The following is a 16758-nucleotide window of genomic DNA, read 5'->3' on the forward strand; positions in this document are numbered from 1 at the left end:
TGGAGGGCAAAGGTTAACTGAAGAGAGAGGAAATTGACTAGGAGAGAGTGGGAAAAAATATACGAAAACGATCTGTACATAAACATCTACTTCTGAGATTTAATTTCTTATCTCTGTTGCTATTTTTAAAACAACTGACTAGAATCTTGGTTTTGACCCAAATCCTCCTGCAACCTTGGCTTACCTTCTCGGCCTCCATTTTCTCGTTTGGAAAAGCATGCCTTATAGAAATTCAATCAGGCTTTAAAAATGTTTATAAGCCACTTTCACAATAACACGTCATATACATATGTGGGAAATATTGCTATTTTAGGCTATGGGACGATGCCCCCTGTTGAAGGTAAACAAAACGCTGCAGGTACCTGGGTTCCAGTTCAGATAGTTGAGTGGTGTTCTATCAGACCACTGCCAACCAGCATTTTCATCTAGCTGATTCAGACCTATCCACACTTCCACTGCTTCACTGCCAAAGTGCTCTGAAATAAGAGAAATACGGAGTTTCAAAAAAAAATCAATGTTACACGTCTTTCTTGTTTTCCTGTTCCTGGGGCATGTAGTCATAAATTAACTCCATCAATGGCAGAAAAGAGTTTAAGTGCTACTAAAGCACCCACCCTGGTGCTTCAGAGTAAAAAAAGCCAGCCTGAGAAACATGGCAGTCTCCTAAAGGCCACTGACAGCAACTGTGAAGTGTTTAATCTAAGCGCACAGGAATGCTGCCTCTCAACAGTCGTCAATCCATCAATAGTTCATGGTTTCAAATCTGAGACCATCTGATCTGTGTGAGCTTACCCACTTGAGGGTTTTAGAGGGGGAAGGAGGAAGTGCCCAGGGCCAGTCCTACAAAGTGCCCCTCTGTCTTCCTTTTTTTTTGCCATGTGTGTCTGGTGGCCTCAATCTGGAGGCTCAGGACTCAAGTATGCTGAGCTCAGGCTACCTCAGGCCCTGAGAAAGAGGAATAGGAAGAACTGCTATTAAATCTCTATAATGGGTATGTGTGTGCAGAGACGTAATGTTTACACTTGTCAATACTCTTGAAATATTTCACAGTTAAAAAATTGAACAACTTAGAGGACCTTTTCCTTAGGGGTCTGGCTAGGAAGGGGAAGGCATATTAAGTGTTGTTAGTGTCGGGAGGCAGGCCCTCAAATTTAAGGTATGCTAAAGAAATGGGGGGAGGGCTGTCCAGTCGAGAGCCAATGGGGGTTGTCTGGCCAAGAGGAGAGCATAATCCAAGGGACCAGAGTATGTAGAGGGATCAATAGCAGGTTGGCCAATCCAAAAATGGGCAGAAGACCTCAACAGACTTTTCTCCAAAGAAGATATACAGATAGCCAACAAATACATGAAAGGATGCTCAACATCATTAATCATTAGAGAAATGCAAATCAAAACTACAATGAGATATCATCTTACACCAGTCAGAATGGCCATCATCAAAAAATCTAGAAACAATGAATGCTGGAGAGGGTGTGGAGAAAAGGGAACCCTCTTGCACTGTTGGTGGGAATGTAAATTGATACAGCCACTATGGAGAACAGTATGGAGGTTCTTTAAAAAACTAAAAATAGAACTACCATACGATCCAGCAATCCCACTATTGGGCATATACCCTGAGAAAACCATAATTCAGAAAGAGTCATGTACCACAATGTTCATTGCAGCTCTATTTACAATAGCCAGGACATGGAAGCAACCTAAGTGTCCATCGACAGATGAATGGATAAACAAGATGTGGCACATACATACAATGGAATATTACTCAGCCATAAAAAGAAACAAAATTGAGTTATTTGTAGTGAGGTGGATGGACCTAGAGTCTGTCATACAGAGTGAAGTTAAGTCAGGAAGAGAAAAGCAAATACCGTATACTAACACATATATATGGAATCTTCAAAAAAATGGTCATGAAGAACCTAGGGGCAAGACGGGAATAAAGACGCAGACCTACTAGAGAATGGACTTGAGGACACGGGGAGGTGGAAGGGTAAGCTGGGATGAAGTGAGAGAGTGGCATGGACATATATACACTACCAAATGTAAAATAGATAGCTAGTGGGAAGCAACTGCATAGCACAGGGAGATCAGCTCCGTGCTTTGTGACCACCTAGAGAGGTGGGATAGGGAGGGTGGGAGGGAGACTCAAGAGGGAGGAGATATGGGGATACATGTATGTGTATAGCTGATTCACTTTGTTATAAAGCAGAAACTAACACACCATTGTAAAGCAATTATACTCCAATAAAGATGTTAAAAAAATAGCAGGTTGGGGCCATGAGCAGTGCAAATGCTTCTTCAGCTTGGTGTGGGAGAAAGCTTTCTGTAGGCCCCTTCTCCTAACCATTGTGCCTCAGCTCCTCTTGTTTTAATTCAGTTCCAATTTTGTTATCAATGCTATGTAGAAACATGTGCCTTGACATGCTTGTGTAGAAAAATATGTTTATCAAAATTGTAGAATTAGGGGAAATTTTTCTTTCGTTTTCCTTTTTGTGCACCTGAACTTTAAAAAATTACTCTAGAACAAACATGTACCATGCGTGCTGTAATATTTGGGGAAAAAACAGTGTCAGAGACTTTAGTGAAAGTAACTAATTTTGTGACACTTTCAAATGTTACCATTGAATCTTCTAATCTGTAAAGGAGAGCATTGATCCCTTATGATTCATCTGCTTCAGAACCCAATTTATTCTGAGCCAGATGCAGGGGCCCTGCCTGAGACTGAGACCCTGGCAGATAAGAGTTATAAATAGGGTGACTGTATGTCCGTTTGCCTGGAAAATTCATGGCTTATGCTGGTAGTTCCAGAATAAGTATTGATGGCAGAACCTTTTACTCTTCAAAGAGTCTCAGTTTGGATGATCGATTGTATGGTCACCAAGGTTGTAAAGATTAGTGCATTCACATCACAAGGCTGCAGCACCTTCTGTGATTGGGTATTTCGAAACAACAGTGGAAAACTGGAGGAAGCTAAACCTTTAAGGAAAGAGAAAAAGGTGCTTTATAATTTTGAGATCCCTGAAATCACTGGACAGAAACAGCGTAACATTCATGGGCCCTGCCTTTCCAAGTTTCTGGGGCATAAACACAAGTCTCTTCCTAATGACTATTTGGTTAGTCCTTCCAATAGCACCATTTGATTAAATCATCTAACTGGTATCGTCATGACAGAAGGCAGAATGGAAGATGGATTGACAAGATGGAGAAATTTCCACATTTCATATCGCGGTAAGTACCAAGTGCTGCTTTCAAGTAATCTACTTAAAATATTTAAGTATTAATTATTCTTACCTTAGAGTTATTTTGAATACCCTCTTTGTGACTGTTTTAACAGTACATATAAAAAAATCATTGTATAATTTCTTATCTGTGTTTAAAAGTACAAAAATAACCTATTTAGCTTTACAAGTAAATTGGCTCACAATTCTATAATAATAAATGCAAACTTAAATTCCTTTGGCTATTTCCTGGCATTTGTGGCAGTTTAGATAATTCCTTATACCATAGTTAATGTTCATCAGTGATTAACAAGAAACAGTAGACTATTCTCAACATTAAAAAATACCTTGGTCAGAACAAGCTTCTGTCTTTATGAATACTCTTCTGTTTTCCCAACCTAAACAATCCCCGAAATCTAATTATAAAATTGTGGTATTTAAATCAAAGTCTCTGACATATCTTATTCCTTTAATCTTTATTCAAGTCTGATAAGTCCAAACCCTCTTATTAAAGATCCCAGCAGTCAAAAGAGATAACAATTGTAATTCATAAATGGTGCACAAAATTTTCTATAAATACCATTACAGGCTAATAATGACTTTGGAAATGGGTGTTTTCCTGCAATATGACTCACTCAGATCAGTTTCCGTGATAATTTGCAAGTCTGTGGGGAAAGGGGCAGACATATACTGTTCATGCATTTGTTACAATCCTTCTAGAAGTTATTAATGACTTTCAAAAGCCTTAAAATGTGCTTCCTCTTCCACCCAGTGAATCCACTTCTACAAACATAGAGAGAAATAATCAGGGACCTATGCACAAAAGTATGTGAGGGATGGTTTTACATAGCAACAAATAAGTAAATAAAAACAAAATAAAGAATTTCATCTACCTATCCCTATCTAATATTTGGAGATTAGCTAAATATATTATCTCTAACCTGTATCGCTATGTAACCATTAAAAACTATGATGTAGATCTATATTTATAGACATGGACAGATGTTCATTCTATGCAGGTAAATTACATAAGCATGTTACTAAACTGTGCACATAGTTGCTGTTAAAAGTTTAACACATACTGAGTGTTTGTTTTGTTTGCCAGGCACTTTTCTAAATTTTCACCTCTTCTATAACATGTAATTCTCACCACCAAAAAGTAGGTATTGTTATTATTTCCATTTGATAGAGGGGGGAAGTTGAGGCACAGAGAGGTTAAGTTACTTCTTTAGCACTGCTGGTAAGTGATGGAGGTGGGATTCAAACCCATGCAGGTGGCTCTTTGGCCCCTGTTCCTAACCTCTGTGCAACAAATGCCTCATCTTTTTATTCAATATCATTTTTCATAGATACTATGGATTATGCATGCATTTGTATGGGGTTTTTTTTGCAGAAGAAACATGGTTATCTCTGGATTGTGGAACTATGAGAGTTTTTCCTTTGGTTTTCTTTCTGTATACTTGAACTTTTAAAATTATCCTAGAATAATTTTATTATTGTTATTCTAGAAGAAACATGTGCAATATAGTTTGGAGGAAAAAGCATCAGAAACTTTTAATGAAAGTGACTAATTTTGTGACACTTTCAAATGTTTCAGAAAGATTTTTAAATGCTGCATGTACACATCTACAAACACATTTAATCTATAAAAGAGAAGTAAAAAGAGAGTTTAGGTAAAAAGAGAGGTAAAATAGATCAGACCCAGCTCCTTAGCAGTCTTTTGACAGTTTATGTTATTATGTTATTACTTTACAGCGTTAGTTAACATGTGTGTGCTTTTGCTTTTCCAATTAAATTTTAAGTTCTTTGGCATCCACTTGAAACTCTACTACACACAGTGACTGACAGGTAAGATTTTGCTTAATTAGTAAACAGCTTAATTATTTATAAATGGAAATGGAATGGCTAAGCTCCTCAGCAAAGCAGGAATTCGGACTTAAGTTTAGAAGTCTCCCTATGCACTTGTTGGAGCCGAAAATTCTCCTGGGTCCCTTGCTGTAGCCTCAACTTCTCTTTTCCGGGGGGAGAAAATAAGAGAGGCACGGCCAGGTGTCAAATGGAATGGCCCAGGGTTCAGGTCAAAATTCTGGGTGTGAGTTTGGGCCATGTTAGTAACAGAAAAATATTTTCCAAGGGACCTTTTTTTTTCCAGAAGGTATCTTGGCATACATGGACATAACTGTAAACACCAATCATTTTAATTGTACCAACATCAATGTGCATCATCCACCTACTTACTCCTTACGAAATTTTCTTCAGTCTCATCTGCAATACTTAATAAAGCACCTCCTTGCATCTGGCATGAAGAGTGTGCTTCGCTCCAGGAGAGGGAGGAAAGCAGGTTGAATTGGTAGCAAATGTGTGAATTGAGATCCTTCTCCCAGACAGTGTCACAACCCACCTCTGTAGATGCTGCAAACAAAATCCATTAAAACATTATAATCTTATTTTATTTATACAGCGATATATTTCTAAGATGAATTTGAATGGCATGATTCCAACTTGCAACTCCTAAAACTTCAGAGCCCTTACCTATTCTTGATTAGGTCTTTATGATGAAATCTGCATTGTTTTCCCATAAACACTTTATGGTAAAACTTGTTCAAGATTGAAAGGAAATTCAAGAAATTATCAATAGGTCTTCCCTGGTGGCGCAGTGGTTGAGAATCTGCCGGCCAATGCAGGGGACACGGGTTCGAGCCCTGGTCTGGGAGGATCCCACATGCCGCGGAGCAACTAGGCCCGTGAGCCACAACTACTGAGCCTGCGTGCCTGGAGCTTGTGCTCCACAACAAAAGAGGCCGCGACAGTGAGAGGCCCGCGCACCGCGATGAGGAGTGGCCCCCGCTCGCCGCAACCAGAGAAAGCCCACGCACAGAAACGAAGACCCAACACAGCCATAATTAATTAATTAATTAATTAATTAATTAATTAATTTAAAAAAAGAAATTATCAATAAAGAAGCTCTGATCCTTTCTCAGAAAATGACATTAGCTATTTTTAAGAGAAGGAAATATAATTGGAGTATAGATATTTGTGAAAATAACATCTGAATTCTTTAAAGTCAGAACTTTATACTGAAAGCTGTGTGAACTGAAGTAGTTATTTGAGATAGATGCAAATATTATTTCAAAAAGCTTTTCCCTGCAAATACCAAAATGCTAGATGGAGTAAAAGGGATACAGAAACATGACTCTAAAATGAACAGAAGTTTTCAAATAAACATTGAGGACAGGAACACTGATATTTAGTTTAAGAAAGCTCTTTCAGTCAAAAGGAGGAGAAGCAAAATCCACTTGCAAAACATTGGCCAAGGATTGTGTAGTTTGCTTAAAAGTAAATTTAATAAAATATGATACGTGGATCTGAAATCTGAAGTTTATTGAAATAACAGAAAATGAAGACCTACTTTGGGTGCTTTTGCTGAAATTTTAAATCAAACCCTAAGGTGATCCTAAGCAGCCATAAAAATTACCTGAAATCAAACTCAGCCAAAGAATTTCAGAGTGTAGACAATGTGAACCATGCTACAGCATGAGTGTAACTGATGGTCAGACAATCTGCTAAAATCTAGAACAACTTTTCCCGAAGTGCAATCCACACAGTATTACAACTTCAAGAGCTCTCTAGGAAAAGCTGGGACATAGTGTATATGTAGCCTCCTCTGGGGAAGTCATAATATACAATAGCATATTAAAGCCTCTGAGAAGTTCTCTAATAAAGAAACAGCTTAATTTTAATTCAGTATACTTCAAACTTATTGGACAATGAAATCGTTTTGGTTTGTTTTCTTTTTCCCACAGTACTTAGTTAGATGGCTCCCTTGGGAATGTGGGAAGTTTGTTTTCATGTCTGGTTGCATTGTGCCTTCCCCAGAACTGAGTTAGTTCAGGAGAAGTTATTATATAAATCTTAGGCTGTCTACAGAGTTTCCTGACTGACACATGGATTTATAGAAGGATCCAAGATTGAAGGAGGATCTATCACCAAGAAGACAAGTCTATCACCAAGGAAAACTGTAGGAAAAGGAAGGGAAAGGGAGGAGGACATCTTCAGTAATCATCTTGCCCTGGTGGCTGAAATTTCCCCATTGAGTTTGAATACTTAGAGACCGTCTTCAGTTAAAAAGCTATGCCATCCATGAGATGGACAACACACTAAGCATTATCAGATGTCAGTTTAGCCCTGTTCATCCCGTGTGAGAGCTGAGGCCATGAAAGAGGAGTGTTTACAATTTCAGTGTGCATAAAAATCACTTAGCCAGCTTCTTAAAAAAACCACAGGTTCCTGGTTCTCAGTCTCAGAGAGTTTGAATTGGAAGGTCCAGGGTGGGATTCAGAAAGCTGACTTTCTAACGTATTACTGATTCTAATGCAAATGGTTCACAAAGCAGACACTGGGAAACCCTGGTTTGAAAGAAATCATTTGAAGCACTTCCCAAGGAGAGCAGGTATGAGTAGCCTTTGGCTACTAGAAGATAGTAGGATGTCAGAAGGGGAGATAGGAGGAGGATGTCAAAAGGAGAGATCTGGGTATAGGGTACCTGCCTCTCATCTACTGCCTTGGGTAAAGATTTGATCATAAGTCCTAATTATAAGCCTCCATGATAAGCCATGCCATGATAAGAAAAGGTTCGGAGGACATTTCAGTTGATCTCATTCCCATTTTTGCCAAGAGTTGGTCCTGCCCTTTCAACAAGACATGGATCAAGCTACGTAAAGCAGCCTTTTGCAGAAATCTGCCTGAATTCTATACATTAAACAGTTAAGATGAGAGGCTTGCAGGTGATCCTGTCTGTGCTACAAATTACACTTCCCAGTTTTGTTAGATTTCCCCTGGCTTTGTGTTATCTGTGCCAGTTCTTAAGTTTAATCAAAAGGAAACTCCCAGTCAAATGTTTGCAAAAGGTGTCCATATTCTTTTAACAAGGCAGTCCATTTGTCATTAAAATTTGGTTTTAACTAAAATATAAGAATTTGTATTTCTATGCCATCAGACACAAGTCCTCTCTTTGCTTCTCTAGATGGGCTGCGTGTCACTCCATGGATCCTATTTGAAGATTTCATGGTGACAAGTGGAATGAAAGTGCCACCCTGGGCCTGGGCACTGTGATGTGTTCTTCTGATCTCCCTTCAGGGCCGAAGGCCTAATTTCCCCAGCTGCCAGCAGACACCTCTCAACATGAAGCCTTCTTCAAGGATTGCCTTGGCTGAAGAGGCTCTTTGCCCAATACCACTCTCCCTTCCTAAGCACAGTCTGCAAACCATGACTGGTCAGTGCAGCGCTATAAGACCCCTCCTCTCACCCCAACTAGGGGCAAATCCAGCCTGAGAACTCCTTGTGGGTCAGTGTGGGGAGTCACCAGCCCCGCATCACCATCCTGTGCAATCCTGCTCTCTTCCCTTCGTTTCCGTGTGTATCGATCCTGAGACTCCTCCCCAGGAGGCCTCCTGCATGCTCATCTTAGCCTCAGAGACTGTTCCCCGGGAACTCCCTTGCCACAGGGTCCCATCCTGGCCTGGGGCATTTGCGTGTATTTATTCTTAATCCTCTTGCTTATTCATAACTAACTTCTGCTTCTAAGACACTGAAAATTGCAGACTGGTACATTTACTTTTTCTTGAAAAATTCTAATCTAAGGGATACCATTAGATTATCATATTTCTTTGCATCTTTGGTTGTCTTTATATCATCTCTTCTGTTGCTAAATTCTGAGCTCCTTGAAGGAAGCAGCTATGTCCTATATATCTTATTTATTTATTTATCTATCTATCTATCTATCTATTTATTTATTTATGGCTGTGTTGGGTCTTCGTTTCTGTGCGAGGGTTTTCTCCAGTTGCAGCGAGCGGGGGCCACTCTTCATCGCAGTGCGCGGGCCTCTCACTAGGGCCACTCTTCATCGCAGTGCGCGGGCCTCTCACTATCGCGGCCTCTCTTGTTGCGGAGCACAGGCTCCAGACGCGCAGGCTCAGTAGTTGTGGCTCACGGACCCAGCTGCTCCGCGGCATGTGGGATCTTCCCAGACCAGGGCTCGAACCCGTGTCCCCTGCATTGGCAGGCAGACTCTCAACCACTGCGCCACCAGGGAAGCCCGTCCTATATATCTTTGCATCTCCTACTGTTTGAAGAAAGATTGCCAAAAATCTTTTGCATGATGGTGATTTTTTTTCCCTTTCAAAATACACCTTTCTTCTAATGAACTGAAGTATATTCATGTCAACACCGATTTTATTATAGATTATGACTGAGATGCAGCCATTTCTCCTTCTCTATTAATATGGCTTTTTTGTCATCCCTAAGGATACAGCTTTGTCATTGTCCCAGGTGTATCTTTTCTGCCACTTTAAAAAATGGTTGTGGGGGGGCTTCCCTGGTGGCGCAGTGGTTGAGAGTACGCCTGCCGATGCAGGGGACACGGGTTCATGCCCCAGTCCGGGAAGATCCCACATGCCGTGGAGCGGCTAGGCCCGTGAGCCATGGCCGCTGAGCCTGCACGTCTGGAGCCTGTTCTCCGCAACGGGAGAGGCCACAACAGTGAGAGGCCCGCGTACCGCAAAAAAAAAAAAAAAAAAAAAAAGTTGAATTCTTTAAAAAAAAAAGAACTCTTATACTATTCAAGTAACTCCAGGCTACAAAGTTACTATTTTTCTCTCTCTTTGGTCTTTCATACACTCAGCAAATAGTTATTGAATATCTGCTCCCTGAAAAGTGCTTTGTTGGTAAATCTCATGTAAAAGGGATACCAAACCAAGTCAGCACTTCCTGCTGTTCATCCCCAATGCCTTACATGCTCCTTGGTAGTCCTGATCACAGTTGAGATTAAATGACGCGTTATGGGATTGCTTATTGATTGTCTGTTTTTCCTGATAAAATTAAGTATCAGGAGAGCAGGTACCATGTTCCATCTTTTTCGTGTTATTTCCCAAGCTTGCCACCAGAATTTAAAGGCAGTTAGGCAGAGGAGACTATGCTATCAAAGGAAGCTGAGAAGCGGTGGCCACAAAGGAAAGAGGAAAACTAGTAGGTGTGGGTCCCAGAAGCCCGAGGAAAGAGATGGTGTCAGTTTGTTACACGTTGTTGAATCTTTCAGTAGAATGAGGACTGAGTCCATTAGTGACTTTATGGAGCACGTTCCAACAGAGGAATCCAATCATCTGCATGCTCTGTGCCTGCACCCAACTGATGAGCACTGCCAAGAAAAGTCATCCGATGGATTCATTATCAACCACACCTGATACTTCCTGGAAACATTACCGGTTTTCCCTAAAAAGCTTGCTCTCCCAGCAGCCACCGTGTTCATTTCACACCTTTCCTGTTGTCCAAACCTCTCACTCTTTCTTCCCCCTCTTCAGAGAAAGTCCACAGCCACTGGACTCATTTCTCCTCATTTTCCCCATCACTTAATCCATCAACCTTCTTGGACCTGTACTATCCTCTCCTTCTTCCCTCCCATGGAGAAGTTGTCTTTACATCCATAAAAGGCCAGTCTGTCCATCTATGATCTGGACCCTATTTCCTTCTGCCTTCCGAGAGACCATATTTATTTCACCAATTGTTTCACTTTCCTGCATCCTCAACCTCTTTCTGTTAGATCCTTTCCAGATGCATTCAAAGATGACCTAGCAGCTCTCATCCTTAAAAAACAAGAAACAAAAAAAAATCCCTCCCTTGGCCTCCCCATTGCAGTCTCTGCCTTTTCTCTACCCCCATTAATCATATGTTTTTATACGTATGCTGTCTCCAATTTCTCATCTCTCATTTACTCTTAAAAAAAAAAACAATTTCACTGAGATATAATTAACATGCCATATAACTCACCTATTTAAAGTATATAGTTCAATGGTTTTTAGTATATTCAAAGCATTGTGCAACCATCACCACAATCAAGTTTAGAACATTTTTGTGGGAACCCAATTCCCATTAGCAGTCACTTACCATTTTTCCCTCAGTCCTCACCCCTACCCCTAGCCCAAGGCAACCACTAAACTAGTGTCTGTCTCGATAGATTTGCTTATTTTGAACATTTCATATAAATGGAATTATACTGTGTGTGATCTTTTTGTGACTGGCTTCTTTCACTTAGCATAATGTTTCCAAGGGTCATCCATGTTGTAGCATGTACCAGTACTTCATTTCTTTACATTGTCCAATAATATCCCATTAAATACTACTGGGTATACTACATGTTATTTATGCATTCATCAATAGGTAGACATTTGGGTTGTTTCTATTTTTTGGCTATTATAAATAATGTTGCTATAAGCATTTGTGTAAAGGTTTTTGTGTAGGTATATGTTTTCATTTCTCCTGGATATATACTTAGGAGTAGAATTAGGGGTCATATGGTAGCCCAGTGTTTGACCTTTTAAGGAACTGACAGACTGTTTTCCAAAGCAGCTGTATCCTTTTACAATCCTTCCAGCAGTGGATGAGAGTTCCAATTTCTCTATATCCTTGTCAGCATTTGTTATTGTCTGTCTCTTTGATTTTAGCCATCCTGTGGGATGTAAAGTGGTATCTTACTGTGGTTTTTGTTTGAATTTCCCTGATGGATAATGATACTGAGCATCTTTTCATGTGGTTATTGGTCATTTGTAAATCTTTTTTTGGAGAAATGTCTATTCAGATGCTTTACCCATTTTTAAATTGGGATTTTTGTCTTTTTATTATTGGGTTATGAGTTCTTTATATATTCTAGATATAGGTCCCTTATTAGATAACTGATTTGCAAATATTTTACCCCATTCTGTGGGTTATCTTTTCACTTTCTTGACTGTGTCCTTTGAAACACAAAAATTTTTGATTTTGATGAAGTTCAACTTATCTATTTTTTTCTTTTGTTGCTTGCATTTTGGTGTCATATCTAAGAATTCATTGCATTTTCAAGATCATGAAGATTTACCCCTATGTATTCTTGTAAGAGTTTTATAGTTTTATCTCTTCCATGTAAGTTTTAAAAATCTATTTTGAGTTAATATATTTTATAAGGTGAGAGATAGGAGTTTAATTCTATTATTTTGAATGTGGAATCCAGTTTCCCTGCACCATTTTTTGAAAAGACTATTGTTTCCCCATTGAATTGTCTTGGCACCCTTGTCAAAAATCAATGAATCATAAGTGTGGCCTCTCAGTTTTATTCCATTTTGACAGTATCACATTGTCTTGATTACAGTCACTTTGCATAAGTTTTGAAAATGATAAGTATAAGTCCTCCAACTTTGTTCTTCCTTTTCATGATTATTTTGGCTCTTCTGGGTCCTTTGAATTTCCATGTGAATTTTAGGATGAGCCTGTCAATTTCCACAAAGGAGTCGGCTAGGATTTTGATAAAGATTGCTGTAGTAGTGCCATCTTAGCAATATTAACTCCCCTGATCACATGAACATGGAATGTCTTTCCATTTATTTAATTTTCTTTAATTTCTTTCAACAATATTTTGTAGTTTTTAGAGAAAAGTTTTTCATGTCTTTTGTTAAATTTTTCCTAAGGATTTTATCCTTTTGGATGTTACAATAAATGGATTTGTTTTCTCTCTGTCTCTTTTTTGATTTGTTTTCTTAATTTAATTTCTGGATTGTTCATTGCTACAGTATTGAAGTACAATTGATTTTTATATATTGATCTTGTATCCTGTGAATGAGTCTATTTGTTGTAGTAGTTTTTTAGTGGATTACTTAAAATTTTATGCATACAGGATCATGTCATCTGCAAATAGAGATAGTTTTACAACCCCCTTTCCACTCTGGATGACTTTAATTTTCTTGCCTACTTGCCCAGGCTAGAACCTCCAGTACAATTTTGAACAGAGGTGTTGAGAGTGGATAGTCTGTCTTACTCCTGATCTTATGGGAAAGCATCTAGTCTTCTACCATTAAGTATGCTGGCTGTGGGTTTTTCAGAGATGCCCTTTATCAGGTTGAGGAAATTCTCTTCTGTCTTTAGTTTTTTTTTTTTCATGAAGGGATGTAAAGTTTTGTCAAATGTTTTTTCTGCACCTATTGAGGTAATTGTGTGTCCTTTCTCCTATTTATATAGGTATTACATTAATTGATTTTCAGATTTTCAACCAATCTTACATTCTTGGGATAAGTTCCAGTTGGTCATGGTGTACAATTCTTTTTATATGTTGTTGGATTCTGTTTGCTAGTATTTTGTTGAGGATTTTTGCATGTATATTCATAAGAGATATTAGTCTGTAGTTTTCTTTTCTTGTGATGTCTTTAGTTTCAGTACCATGGTAATACTGGCCTCATAAAATGAATTGGGAAGTGTTCCTTCCTTCCTCTTCTGTTTTTCCCTTTACTCTTTAACCCACTCAATCTGGTAACTACAGTATATCTTGTCAAGGCCATCAATGACCTCCATGTTGCCAGATCCAGCAAACACTTAGTTTCAGACCTTGTCAAATCAGGCCCTTCAGCAGCACTCACTTGAATGTGAACTTCATTAGGGCAGGCACCGTGACTTTCATCTTTCACATTTGTGGTTATAATCACAGGACCCAGCTGAGTGCTTGGTGCATAGCAGGTGTTCAATACATATTTGTGGAAAAGAGTGAATGAATGGTTTGTGGAAATGGAGGTCAGGCATACATCTTCATAGAAGCCAAGAAGAGACAGTGCTCTGAGGAATGAAAGCAAGCTGAAGGGGTGTAGATAATTCTTTTGAGAAGTCTGTCTATGCAGGGAATGAGAGAGATAGGTATTTTCAGGAGGCTGAAGTGGAGATGAAGGAGTTGTATTATTTTAAGATGTTATTTTAAGACGTGAGTAGGTTTAACTGCTAATGAGAAGGATCCATCATTCATCTATGTTAGAGTAGGAGTGTGCATTGGAATCACCTAGAAGGCTTGTTAAAACACAGATTGCTGGGGCTGCACTTCTAGAATGTCTGATATAGGTGTCTGGGATGTGGCTGGTAATTTGCATTTATAGCAAGTTCTCAGAGAATGCTGATGCTGCTGGAAACACACTTTGAGAAACACTGAGATACAAGTTGGAGAAGAATGGACGGGAGGCTCCAGAGTCCAGATGGTGAGATTTGCCCTAGGTAGGAGGAGGACCACTATTGCACAGGAAGGAGAAAAAGGAGATGGGTTCAAACCCACGTAGGCTTAAAAGCTTGGGAGCAGGAAGTTGTCAAAACTTCCCTTCTGATGGATCCTGTTCTCTTTGAGAGGTAGGGATTGAGGTAATCTCTTAAGAGTTGGGAAGGAGAATGTAGGGCAGGGTTAGAAGTCAGGGGAGAGTAGAGGGGTTTGTATAACCCGTGCTGGGAGTGAGAGAGCAGCATGACAAGAGACACGAAATAATACTGCTGACAAAGCCGAGGTTGGCAGTCATACATCAATATTGGTACCTATCTGCTCTGTTACATCATTCAAGTTACTTATAAAAATTGTATCAGGTGAATAAGGTTCCAGGGCAATCAGATCATCCCAGAGGTTGGTACCCTAAAAATATCTCAAACTAACTAAGCCTGACTCTCCAGCTGTGTAAGACACACAACCAGGACGGACATAGTATGACACAGAATTGCCTCTAAACAAACCCAGAAAGATTCTTCTATATCATCCTTCTTCCTGAAGATCTATAGTGACAGATGTTTTATCATATCCCTCCCTGCTAGTGTGTTTTTGTATGTGTTTATTAGCACTAAATTCACATTGTGTTCACTTACAATCAACGTTTTTTAAAAAGGGCATTATTCTACATTGAGATACTAAAAAATTTCTGTGTAAGAAAGATGAGATACAGAAGTATGAATCTTTGCTTTAATCTACTCACTCCTCTCTGTTCTGTCCACTTTTTGACCCCATGGAAAGAACTATCTGCTTGCTCAGATTCCAGTCTCTGGCACATCATTTTGAGTTAAGTTGGCCACCAGGAACCAAAAGTAACAAGAAAGGAAGAAAACTGGAACTGTAATTTAGCACTGCACAAATAAACATGCTCTCTGCTGGTTGTGGTAAAAGTTAGGAGAGTTGGAATCTGGCAGGCTGTCAAGTGGAGGACGTTTCTGAACTGTAGGAAGCTGAACAACTAGATAGTCTAGGGACTGAAAAGCCCTGGGCACAACTAAACCCAGGCTTCGACCTGGGAAACCATAACTGGCTAAAGTGACAGAGCATGGTGACTGTGCTCTTCAAAGAATCTCAAGGAGAATAGTGTAGTTTAAAACAGTATTAGGGCCATGTGAAATACATGTTATTCTTATTAGTATTGGTTTATTTACTTTTAATAATGACATCTACTGGAGATGGAAATGGAAAGAGAAGATGATGTAAATAATGTGACACCTGACTCAAGAATCCAAGTAGTGTAGAGATTACATGCACATACACCTCCATACAGACATTCAGATTCAGATAGAGAAGGCTGATGATCTGACAGTTAATAAATGATGAAATACTTTCATGCTGGTTGGTGAAGAGCTGCTGTCCTGAGCTCCTCAAGTGCCCCTTGCTGCCTCAACATCCCCTCATATTACAGCAGATAAGGGGTTAATAGCAGCAGTGGGCCTCTGGGACTCCTAACCTCCACATTAAGGTCTCCCCTTGGATTGGCCAAGAGCTCATACTAGATTGGTTGCTAAATGTCTTGATATCACCCCTGTATATAGATGTATGTTGCATAGAACTACCGGCATATTATGAATTATCTGATGAAGAATTATCTGCCACAGGATCACCTGGGCCACTTGTCAAAAATGCAAATGCTCACTGCATCTCCGGGACTGGGCAAGGATATATGTTTTAAACTATCCCCCAGGTGATTCTAGAACATCATGTCAAATATAGTCTGCATTTCCAGGCATGGAGCAAATCTGTCTGTCCTGTAGTCCATCTAGAGGCCAAGTTCTTTGAAGAGAGGGTCCTAAGTCCTAACACTAAGCTTAGTGCTGTTGACAGATAATAAAGAGGTAGGATCATTGATTCAGAAGCACATGCTGAAAGGATAAATTAGGCCTGATGATGATATGATGATGATGATGATGGTAATCCTGGTGAGTACCAGGTAATATGATAAGTGGCTTAGATGCATCATCTAATTGTATCCTCTCAATAACCCGAATAGGTACTGTTATTATCTCCATTTTATAATGAGGAAGCTGAGACTCGGGATCTCATTGTTGGGAAGAAGCAGGACTCCAACCTTGGTCTTTCCGATTTCAAAACCTGCACTCTTTCTTATTCACTAAGCTGTACTGGCTCTTAGATTAGAAAACAATTCAACAGGCAATTTATAAATCAGATTCTTTGGAGTTAATCTCTTCAATTTCTTTTTGTTTCAATTTCTTTGTGGCATTTTGTTAACTATGCAGAGGGAAGGTAGGCATGGAAGATGAAGAGATTGCAAAAGCTATATTCTCTGCCTTGCAGAAACCAAGGAAGGAAATTGCATATAGAAAGTAGAAGGTATATATAAATAACCCCCAATACTTAAGAACCACTGGAAACCTTTAAGCTAAATGAAAATACAATAAAATAATAAAGTACTAACTGACAAAAAAAAATTAGAACATTGCAGCTGTCATTGGA

The 16758-nt window shown here is 39.4% G+C and overlaps 1 protein-coding gene across 1 annotated transcript in view; it reads right to left on the minus strand.

The window, feature by feature from the left end:
• The window catches only part of PLA2R1 (phospholipase A2 receptor 1), a 117303-nt gene that overhangs the window by 81894 nt on the left and 18651 nt on the right, over window positions 1-16758 (minus strand). Inside the window, exons 4-5 of the mRNA XM_079710312.1 lie at window positions 5454-5627; window positions 363-476 (exon numbers count right to left, since the gene is read on the minus strand). Of these exons, the coding sequence (XP_079566438.1) occupies window positions 363-476; window positions 5454-5627 (288 nt within the window). The remainder of the gene's footprint in view (window positions 1-362; window positions 477-5453; window positions 5628-16758) is intronic.

The sequence above is a fragment of the Hyperoodon ampullatus genome, assembly GCF_949752795.1.
Source record: "Hyperoodon ampullatus genome assembly, chromosome: 8".
Lineage (NCBI taxonomy): Eukaryota > Metazoa > Chordata > Mammalia > Artiodactyla > Ziphiidae > Hyperoodon > Hyperoodon ampullatus.